The 11,519-nt window shown below is 38.8% G+C and overlaps 4 protein-coding genes across 4 annotated transcripts; all 4 read right to left on the bottom strand.

Annotated features, from left to right (window-relative positions):
- On the bottom strand, positions 1 to 2,006 carry DL89DRAFT_270969 (peptidase S10, serine carboxypeptidase). The gene is given in 5 exon segments (XM_040888862.1): positions 1 to 88; positions 108 to 254; positions 311 to 478; positions 607 to 954; positions 984 to 2,006. 5 exon segments carry the CDS (start codon positions 1,539 to 1,541, stop codon positions 41 to 43), a joined length of 1,269 nt encoding a protein of 422 aa, XP_040739646.1. The 5' UTR covers positions 1,542 to 2,006; the 3' UTR covers positions 1 to 40.
- Positions 1,710 to 3,049, bottom strand: DL89DRAFT_261086 (peptidase S10, serine carboxypeptidase; the record flags this gene model as incomplete). Its single annotated transcript, XM_040885838.1, has 2 exons — positions 1,710 to 1,925; positions 2,018 to 3,049. 2 exons carry the CDS (start codon positions 3,047 to 3,049, stop codon positions 1,710 to 1,712), a joined length of 1,248 nt encoding a protein of 415 aa, XP_040739645.1.
- A 4,889-nt stretch (positions 3,050 to 7,938) lies between these two features.
- Positions 7,939 to 8,193, bottom strand: DL89DRAFT_270968 (uncharacterized protein; the record flags this gene model as incomplete). Its single annotated transcript, XM_040888861.1, is given in 2 exon segments — positions 7,939 to 8,000; positions 8,020 to 8,193. Coding segments are annotated over 2 exon segments (195 nt in total), but the record flags the coding sequence as incomplete, so codon positions are not given.
- Positions 8,194 to 9,330: 1,137 nt separating this feature from the next.
- Positions 9,331 to 9,663, bottom strand: DL89DRAFT_261084 (uncharacterized protein; the record flags this gene model as incomplete). The annotated part of the gene is made up of 1 exon (XM_040885837.1): positions 9,331 to 9,663. The coding sequence occupies one exon, from the start codon at positions 9,661 to 9,663 to the stop codon at positions 9,331 to 9,333; it is 333 nt and encodes a 110-aa protein (XP_040739643.1).
- Positions 9,664 to 11,519: the final 1,856 nt, after the last annotated feature.

The following is an 11,519-nucleotide window of genomic DNA, read 5'->3' as shown; positions in this document are numbered from 1 at the left end:
TTGCTTGGAGTAAAATGGTATAAATATGGGCATTCAGTGCTCAATATGGCTTTCTGTCGAGCCAGCGGTTGATCATGTCTAGAGACTCCTTGGGCTGTCATACGGACCATGTGTCCGGCACCAAACACGCGCAGGAAAGTGAAATTTTCATGGGTGCGCACCTCGCCAGCACCCACACCGTCCACCAACCATAGCTCATCACTGGCACCATTGAATGCTTCCTTTTCTGGCCACTCGAGCTCCATCGACCACGCCTTGTTGCCATACCAATTGCATGTAAAGTCAGCATCCCCAGCGTAGATAAGCACACGGGATTGTCAGCAAGAAGGGGCGGAATATACTGGTGGAAGGGCTTCGAATGATCACCGTCATGCGAAAACCCAGTTCCAACCTTCTCCGAGCACGACTCAAACTTCTTGACTTCAGCACCAAGTGCCTTCTGCACGCCAGCATTGTTCAGATAGGTGTCAATGTCGTCCTCGATTTCGTAGCATAGCCCGTTGCCGACGCAGTAGCGCCGCACGTCATAGGGATTTCTCCCGGTATCCATGTATGGCCCTTGATAGTAGGGTAGCAATAGTTAGTCGCAGTCTCGCACCTGGATACATCATTCCATCTGTAGCACTCGCGCAAAAGGCGGGCGCATGTCGGATAGGCGGCATCCATCTTATCACAGGTCTCTTGGGGAAGTGTGGCTGGATAGGTCGAGTTGCACGCCATTGTCGAGAAATACTTGAACTGGACAAGCGGATTGACAATTCCGTTTCCAATACCAATAGAAGCGAGTGGCAAAATGCGCTGTTCCTCTTCACTCACAGAAAGAAGGCTCAGCGACCGCTTGCTCTCCAATTCCCTGTTCGCCTCATGGATTGCCTTGCCCACAGCCGGGACATAGTGGCCGCCGTATGACTCCCCGAAAACATGGAGCTCGCTGTTAGCATACTGCGGGAAGCTCTTGTAAAACAGTGGAGCAACGCATTGACGTCCCTTCCTGCCGCAACAGAGCTGAACACGTCTGAACCATATGAGAAGCCAACATTGGTGGGCTGGTCAAGGAAGATGATGTGCGCACGATCATTCCAACTAAACGGATTGTGGTCTGTGCCGTTGCCACCCTCACTGACACGGCACGGGCCAAGCTCCATCAGCAGACCGGTGAACGAACTGCAGCCAGGGCCGCCGTTGAGCCACAGAATGAGCGGCGCATCTTCGTGCTTGACCTTGCGTGCTTCAAAGAACCAGAAGAAAAAGTGCTTGTCCTCCGCGGTATCGAGATACCCGCTGTACTGGTTGACGCTGGTATCACACAGACCCGGGTTCTTCACGCGCAGTCGATAGTTGGGGATCGCATCCATTGTGGACACTGTTGTCCACTGGCTCATGTCTACCATCGCTGGGTTAGCCACACGGCCAGATACCTTAGATGCTGCGGCGCCGTGATGGTGCTGGTTGAAAACATGCTGGTGAGCTGGCGTGGCAGTGACTGCAGTAGCCAGGAGAAGCACAGTGCCAAGTGCCAAGCGTGACCTAGTAAATAGCATGTCAAAAATGGATTCTTATGAGAACAATAAGAAAAGAGTAGGCAAAGCAGTCCCTCACATTTTTCTCACAGTTGCCACCTAAACTCGCAGACACATGATAGCTGCTGTGCATAGTTGATTCGCATAGACCTTATGAAAAGGGTGCGGGGAAAAGATAACCCGGATCGACTAGAACGGCTTTCCGTCGAGCCAGCGGTTGATCATGTCCAGCGAGTTCTTGGGCTGGTCGTAGGGAACCATGTGTCCAGCGCCGAACACACGCAGGAATGTGAAGTTCTCGAAGGTGCGGGCCTCACCAGCCTGCTCGCTGTCGACATTCCACTCAGTATCGTCGGCCCCGTTGAAACCGTCCTTGCCGGACCAGTCGAGCTTGAGCGACCATGCCTTGTTGCCGTACCAGTTACAGATCCAGTCTGCATCACCAGCGTAGTTGAGGACACGAATTCCAGCTTCAAGGAGCGGGGGATTTCACGCACCAATGGCTTCATCCAATCGCCGTTGAGAAGGAACCCCTCGCTGACCTTTTGGTTGCAGCCGACAAACTTTGGCACGTCAACACCAAGCTCCTGCTGAACAGCCGGAATGTTCAGATACCTGTCGATATCGTCCTCAATTTCATAGCACAAATTGTCGCCCACGCACTTCTTGCGAACATCGTAAGGGTTGTTGTGCGTGCCATCGCTGTAAGGACCCATGATGCGACTGAGGCAGTAGTACTCGGCTGGGATACACGCGAGGCGGGTTTGCCACTTGTAGCATGCCTTGACCAAAAAGTCGCAGGTAGGAACAGCAGCATCCATCTTGTCGCAAGTCTCTTGAGGAAGAACGGGTGGGTATGTAGAGTTGCAAGCCATTTTGGCGTAGTACGCATGCTGAGTCAACACATCAACCAAGCCGTTACCAATACCAATTGAAACAAGCGGAAGGACATCGACCTCAGCCTCTGCTTTGCTAAGCAGGCTCATTTCACGCTTCTTGACCAGTTCCAGATTAGCCTCGTGGATAGCTTTGCCAATAGCTGGCACGTAATGACCGCCGTAAGACTCGCCAAACACATGCAGCTCGCTATTGGCATACTGCGGGAAACTCTTGTAGAACATGCGCAGGAACACGTTGACGTCCTTTCCGGCATCATACGAGTTGTCAACCTTCTTTCCATACGAGAATCCTGTGTTCAGCGGCTGGTCAATGAAGATGATATTCGCGCGGTCGTTCCATCCATAAGGATTATACTCGGTGCTGTTTCCACCTTTGCTCACACGGCACGGACCGTGCTCCATCAGAAGACCAGTGAAGGAACTGCAGCCAGGTCCACCGTTGGTCCACAGAATTAGAGGTGCCTCATCGCTGGGGACATTTCGCGCTTCGAAGAACCAGAAGTAAAAGTGCTTGTCCTCATCGGTGTCCATATACCCACTGTACTGTGTGACACTGGTATCACATAGCTGCGGGCTCTTGATGCGCAAGCGGTAGTCGGGAATGCGTCCATGGTTGTTATTTGAGTCCATTGTCCACTGCTTTTGGCATTTTGGAGAGACCCATCTGCGAACCCTGGTCGATGGTGGGGGCTAAACACAAACTGATCTGAAGGAGCAGCGTTGACAGCACTGCCTGCAAAGGCAAGGACGGATAAAGCACAAACGATAAACTTCATTCCTGAATCAAAATAACCTGGAGTTAAAAGAACAACTGGATTTAAAAATGGCTGGCAGCAAAAGAAAAGGGTTTTTATAGCCGAACCGCCCTGTGCCAAGACAGAGCATGCTGTCCATTGCCAAAGTGGAGGGATAGTTCAGCTACCGCAGCTCGTCAAAACCCGTTGGGATGATTTGCAGACCTGTTGATCACCACGGCGAATCATGGCGATCGATGTTCTCACGAACCTATATCTGCAATACTAATCCGCAGACATCGCATGTAGAGAGACATGCTTGCGATGATATTGCCTCAGCGATACCCCCTTCATTTGCATGGCACGAATCCGTTGCCGCAGCGGCCGGGTGCATGGCAGCAGGTGCACAGACCCGGACCTTTGAGGGAGACATGATATCTCCCTTGGTATGATGTCTCAAATCGAAACATAGATCGAAGACATTCGTTTCGTAGTGAGTGTATGTGCCAATTGTTAGGGTATGTAATCATTTCTCTTTTCTCTCTTTCTCTTTTCTCACTGTGACTTTCACTTGAAGTACACACCTCTATATACTGCATACTTACACCACACAACTCCCCAACAACCAACAGTTTCACCAGGCACTATTCAGACAACCATCATAATGAGTATATAGTTATTCTGTTGTCAAACACTACTCTTATTTACATAAGGTAACTAGTGGCACACCTGGTATATCTACTTCTATGCCTATGCTCTATGCACAACACATATGGTTTAAACACCCTGGCTTTATTTACTAGGTGTTGTATAGGCTTGATCCCTTTGGTATATTTTATAAGGATGCTAGTTTTTACAATGCATCATAGTAAAGTACCTACAGATGCTTTGCCTCAGTATTCTCTTGCATAATTCGCCTGGAAACACATGTTGGCTACAGATGATGCATGTTAGCATCACCTTGTTTATATGAGATAGAGTTGTGTAATAGATAATCAGTTTGGTGCTAGATGAATAATGAAATTTGAATGCAGATGAATGCATTTTAATACTGGTCATGATCAAGTACTGGCTGATGCCTGGGTTTTCTATATCAATACCTAAGTAACCCACCACTATATTGGCATTTAATTTTTACCAGTGCTAGGAATATGTAGCATGGTTGACAATTTTTTGCTTAGTCAGCTCCATTTATTTTTTGTTTATAACAGTGACTCTAGCCCACCTTTTGGCAGCCAGCCAACTAGCCATATTTCGTACTTGCAGAATATAAAGCAGCCCAAATAGTGGACCCCCTATCATAGGTATAGCTATTTTCACATTTTGAAAAAAAAAAAAGTACCTTGATTTTTCAAACTGCAACTTAGTGAATGGTATCTCAACTTGCTCTACCAGGTATCTAAGCCAGGCTGGCATTACCCCTGACTGATATCTATAGCCAATGGAGGCCATTCATAAATATAAAAGTTTAAAGAAACTAAATATCTGTTAACAGAATAACCAATTAACAAATAAGAAATCAATTACTAACAGTAGATAAATATTTTAAAAAACAGAATGTTTAGCAATGGCCAAAAAGATTCTAGCAACTAGATTAAACAAACAAACAAAGATGCCCAAATATGGTGCTTCTATGAAACCCCCTTCGGCATCCTGAAAAATTTCAGTTGATTTCTCGGGACGCAGCCTCTATCTCAGTAGAAGCATATTAATTGTGTATCAACTGAAATTTTTCAGGATGCCGAAGGGGGTTTCGTAGAAGCACCATATTTGGCATCAGAACAAGAAAACAACAAAAATATTAATAATTATTAAATAGCTAACCATTTCTGACTGATCTCCTTATAGAATTAGATTTATTCAAAAGCTGCCATTTTAAAACATCATGTTCAAGTCATCAAGTCGTTATCATCCTATTTATAACTATTTATCTAATACCAAGCAATCATATAACTCATCAATTTTAGAAAGTATCAAACTATACCATTTTAAAAAATCATAATAAATTCATCAAGTTATTAGAATCCCATCTGTAATTAATAGATATGCACCAAGCAATCATATGTGTCATCAATTTTAGAAAGAATCAAGCTGTGCTATTTTAAAACATCAAATTCAAGTCATCAAGTCATTAATACTCCATCTGTAATTAATCGATATGCACCAAGCAATCATATGTATCATCAATTTTAGATTGAAGGAATCAATTTTGAATTTCAACAATAGATGCTTCTAACTCTGCTTTTTGGGGGCAAAGTATGTATTGGTTCCACTTGTGTTGACTTATCATGTGTATCAGGGTAATCAAAGTTGCTCATAACCCAGAGTGAGTGATGATGATCAATTTGTACATCACTGTTTGCTAGTATCTTCTTCATATTATAGAGTAAGCAGCATAACTTCATTTGCAACATTGTAAACATTCCTATTCTTTACTCTAACAATCTCCCTGTTTGACAGCCTTTTGAATGTATTGCCTAGTTCTCCAAATGTATTTTCTACCATTGAACGGAATGATCCAAGATGGGAATTATATTCAGCTTTCTGTTTCTGATAAGCTTGTTCCTCTCTGCTTTCTTACTGGTAAACAAAAGTTGTGCAGTCCAAAAGTATCCTGCTCTTCTTCCTCAGTCATCTCTTCCAAAATACTTTGTGGATAACCACCATCAAGCACAATACAATCAATAGGTGATATATTCTTCAGCAACCCCATGTTCTTAATCATTCTTGAGTCTGGGTGATCTCTACAGTCTTCAGTTGGGAGGCCATTCATAAATAAGAAAGTTTAAAGAAACTTAATATCTTGTATCAGAATAACCAAGTATTAAATAACAAATCAATTACTAGCAGTTGAAAAATATTTTAAAAATCAGAATGTTTAGTGATGGCCAAAAAGATTTTAGCACCTAGATTAACTAATAAACAAAAATATAAGAACAGACGCTTCTCCGAAACCCCCTTCGGCATCCTGAAAAATTTCAGTTGATTTCTCGGGACGCAGCCTGTATCTCAGTAGAAGCATATTAATTGTGTATCAACTGAAATTTTTCAGGATGCCGAAGGGGGTTTCGGAGAAGTTCAAAAAAAACAAAAGAACAAAAAGTTTTACAACTTTCTAATTATTTTTTACTTAGTTTAGTGATTGTGAATGACCTCCTAGTGATTGTGAATAACCTCCAAATGCTGCCATTTTAAAACATCATGTTCTAGTCATCAAGTCATTATCATCCTATTTATAACTATTTTTCTAATACCAAGCAATTATATTTATCATCAATTTTAAAAAGAATCAAATTATGCCATTTTAAAAAATCATAATAAATTCATCAAGTTGTTAGAATCCCATCTGTAATTAATAGATATGCACCAAGCAATCATATATGTCATCAATTTTAGAAAGTATCAAACTTGCTATTTTAAAATATCAAATATACAAATCACATAAGAATATGCTTAATACAGTAAATATTCTTAGAAGAGTTGATGATAATATATCTATTGTTCTAAATCTGAGAAATTACTTCTGGTCTATATATCCTATATCTAAGCAATATCACACTTTTGATAAGATGTGATTAGTTTTACTATTAAGAGATGCATATTAGTTAGATAGACAGAAAATACTCAAATAAGCAAATAATATGATTTGTCTATAAGAAATGTCTGAGGTGTAGTTTCTATAGGTGAACAAAAGATCAATGCACTAACAACAGTGATTGAAGATGCCATACTAGATGAAATAAGGGCAATATTTATATGAGAATCTAGATCTTAAGCCTTTAGTAAAGAGTTGCTCATATTGTTCTCTATTTTAGTAATGGTTTTGTAGTTATATATTATGCACTCTGTATATTCAGAGGACATTCCTACTACTATTTAGATATTCATATTAATAGGAGAGATATACAGCCAACTCATATTTAGATACCAGATGATAGTTCTTTTAGAAAAGCAATTACTCTATAGAAAGGAATAATACACCAACAAATATATCTAAGAGTTGTAAGTGAGGGCTACAGAATGGTCACAGTTATATAACTACCATTTTAAAACATATTATATGCTACCATCCACTCCATATATCTATGGGAATTTTGACACACTTCATATATATGTTCAACCTTTATCTCATAAAAAGTTCCACTAAGTTGGATCCAATTATGCACTTGGAATGCTAAGCCAGCACTCATGTTAAAGTCATGGATAAGCACTAAAGTTAGCATATCTCTTTCTTCAGTACTCAGATCAGCTATATGTTTCTTAAGGAAATTATGGAATGATGGCATTTTCTAAAATTGATAATGAACCAGAGTTGTCTATCTTATCTTACCACCCATGAACAATCAATTATAAGAATTACAAGAGAAGGAGTAGAATGTGCATTAGATAATAAAGTTTTAAAAGTTCTAACTATCTTTTACTAAATTTAGCAGTTGTGAATACCCTCCATATTGAACAATATTGATAAGAACTAGCTATTTTAAAATCAAGTAGCTAGCATCATATCTGTTGTTACCCCATATCTACAAAGCAGTCATAGTTGTCATCAATTTTAGATTGTAGAAATCTATTTTGTAGTTCAACCATTGATGCTTCAAACTCAACCTTTTGAGGTAAAGTATATGTTGGTTCCATTTGTGTTGATCTTTCATTGTGTGATTCAGGATAGTCAAAGTTTGTCATAACCCAGAGAGTATGATGATGTTCTACTTGCACATCACTGTTTGCTAGTATTTTCTTCATATTATATAATATACAGCACAGTTTCATTTGTACATTGTAAACATTCTTATTCTTTACTCGAACAATCTCCTTATTTGATAACCTTTTGAATGTTGTTCCTAGTTCTCCAAATGTGTTTTCTACCATAGAACGGAATGATCCCAAGATGGGAATTGTACTCTACTTCTGCTTCTAGTAAGTTTACCCCTCTCTGCTTTCTAATTGGCAAACAAAAGTTATGCATTCCAAAGTCCTCCTGCTCTTCTTCTTCTGTCATCTCTTGAAGAACACTCTGTGGATAGCCACCATCAAGCACAATACAATCTATAGGGGATATCCTCTTTAATAATCCCATGTTTTTTAATCATTCTTGAATCTGGATTATCTCTACAGTCTTCTGTTGGTGAAACAAGTAGAACCATTCCATTTATATCAATGCAAACTTGTGTACGATATCCTGACTTCTTCAACTTGAAGGAATAAAGTCCTGGTTTGTATGCTCCATTATGTAGTGCTCTTGAGTCATGGCCATCTAACATTAGTGTTACATGTTTAAACCCATGAGGATTCTGCATCTTTGCTGCAAGTAGTCGTAGCTCTGGAGTAGAAAACATTGTTTGCAGATAGAATGTCAGCTTCTTATTCAAATCTTGCATTTCTGAAATGTAGAACATATTGTGAATAACTTGATAGCTACTTCTTGGAAGGAATCTTTCCATTTCATTGATTGACAATCCTTCTACAAGTTGGTATAAGATAAGCAATCCTTTTTCTATACTTCTGTAAGGACTATGGATAATGAGTGCAGCCAAACAAAACATTCAGAAAGAAGAAAACAGGAATCATCCCTAGATGTTTAAGAAGTGTATCTTTTATAAGTTTGATTTCTCTTACTTCACGAACTTCACTTCTGTGATATTTTGTATGCTTAAGAACTACCCAGTCATCATTCAGAAATTTCCACTTATTTGTGTAGAGCTTATGATATTCCTTTTCTCTGAGTTCTTGTAATTGATGATTCATCTGTGCGATGTACTAATAAATTTAAAAGTTGTCATTTATTATAATGGGCCTATTCTATAAGTTCTTCAACACTCAACTTTCTGAGCTAGATGAGGAAGAGAGAGAAAAGCTAGTCCAACTACTTAGCAGAAATTTCAATATGAGCAGAAAATTAACAGTGTATATCAGAGCATGGGATTAAGAATGTTTCAGAAGATAGGGGTGTTAGTATTAAGCATGTGTTTGATGTATGCAACTACAGTTGTGCAGATATGGAAGTAATGGTTGCCAACTGCCCATTTTAAAACTAGATCCTCTCAGTATGGATAATACGATTATGAATTCTAGTTACTTTAAGCACCACTTCTTGATTTGGTTGGCCAATAACAGAAGCAATACATTCACCAAATGGACTACTTGCCAGTACTTTGATAAGTATATGAGTGCTACTAACTATTCATTGTGAATCATAGAAATATCTAGATAGTAGAAAGGTAATCCTCTAAAAGTATATAGGAAGTAATAACTAACTAAGAACTCATCACCAACATGAAGTATGTTGTAAGCAACTTTATATCTAGCTGGCTTAAGATCAGTATTTTCTCTTAAATATGTAGGTTCTAGATCATCAAGTTCAATATTGCTAATATCTGCAAGAAGGTCATCTATTCCTAAACCATCAGTATTATCACTAACAATTGAGAGAGTTGAAAGCCTAACTTTCTCTCTTGCTTGCTGAGCTGTTAACCAATCAATATGTATTCCACGATAGTTAATAAGTCCCATTTCAGCAAATGTATGTTGTTGTCTTTCTCTTGAAGCAACTGGCCAGAAGGAAGTTTCTCTGACTAGGAACAATAGTGATGTTTGTGATATCTCTTCTCAGAACAACTTCAGATTCAAGAGGACCACTACTAGTAGCATATGTAAGAAGAACAGTTGGGTGTCCATTGAATGTAAGATTAGAAACAACAGTCATCATATCCTCATTCTTTTTCAACTTTTTAGCTATTCCTTGTTTCTTCTTAGTTGTTTTATTGAACCAATGGCAGTAACCAAGAGAATGTTCTTTATGGAAGTAAATACACAATGTATGTTTGTTATGAATCTGATCAACTAGTGCCATCCATTGCTTTTCATAAGATGTTGCAAATGTCCTGCAGTTATGAAGAAACTCCAAGAGTATTGACAATTAAGTTTGTGTTCCATTCTACTTCCTTCAACTCAGGAGAGTGAACAGTAAGCTCAAGTCTCATTAATCCTTCATTCCTACAAGCAACAAGTGTTTCACCAAACTGTTGAGAAGTTGGCATCACTAGCTCTGATAGCTTAGAAGTAAGTTGATTGCGAACTTCACCACTTTCTAAGAGTTGAACAAATTTATTATACAACTTGTTCCTTATTCTTATCTCATCTTCTTCAGTAAACCAGCTAATACAGTTTGCTCCAACTTTATTTTCATCATCAAGAATATCTTTGCTACTGATTCCATTATCAAGAAGAAATTCCTTAACAATAGCTCTAGAAGAATATTTAGACAATCCATTGTAATATCATAGTTTTGAAGAAATACATGTTCTTGATGCATCCTAAGAAAGATATCAGTTAGTGCAGGATCAGCTATTGCAACATTTGGAGCAGATACTTTATACACAGAGACATTACCATTTGTCACACTTGTGCCTGCATCTTATGTATTTAAAACTATAACCATCACCAAATACTCTATGCAATCTATCAAAAGGAGTAATATTGTTAAGTTGATCCATTAAGAGTATATGAGTCAGGAATCTCAACAACACATGAATCCATAAAGATATCAGATTGCTGAATAAATCCTTGCTGTTCAATGCCATTACTAGTATATCTTGCATCAGATATATCAGGCATATTATCTCTATTCTTCAACTCAAGTCCCAAAAGGGAGTTAAGATGTACTCTTAAGGAGGCCATTCATAAATAAGAAAGTTTAAAGAAACTAAATATCTGTTAACAGAATAACCAATAACAAATAAAAATCAATACAACAGTAGAAAATATTTAAAAAAAAAAAAAAAAAAGATTAAAAAAAAAAAAAAAAAAAAATACTAGAAAGCATCCTGAAAAATCAGTATTCACAGTGTATTCAGTAAACAATAATTGTATCAACTGAAATTTCAGGATGCCGAAGTTCGTAGAAGACATATTGCATCTGAACAAAAAAAATAAAAAATTAATAATATTAAATACTAACCATTCTGACTGATCTCCTTGTTATTCTGATACAAGATATTAAGTTTCTTTAACTTCTTATTTGTGAATGTCTTTATTACTTGCTTTGTTAGATAGGGAGGTCATTCAGAGATAGTTATCTGCACAACAATTATTTGTGTATATTGAAACTATTGGCAATTTCAGTGAAATAAAAATTTCACCCAAACCGCCATCGGCATCTTGGAAAAGTTTCAGTGAACATAATTTCCTTGTGGTTGCTTAGCCACATCTATTGAGATATTGACTTTTGTTGCCCAATGATAATTAACCCCAAATATGCAAAGTTTTTCTTTCTGGTTGAAATTATGTTCACTGAAACTTTTCCAAGATGCCGATGGCGGTTTGGGTGAAATGGCAAAAAAAATATTTGTATTTTTAAAATCAATTAT

Source organism: Linderina pennispora, assembly GCF_002104995.1.
Source record: "Linderina pennispora strain ATCC 12442 chromosome Unknown DL89scaffold_30, whole genome shotgun sequence".
Lineage (NCBI taxonomy): Eukaryota > Fungi > Kickxellomycota > Kickxellomycetes > Kickxellales > Kickxellaceae > Linderina > Linderina pennispora.
This window is presented reverse-complemented; position numbering and strand designations above follow the sequence as displayed.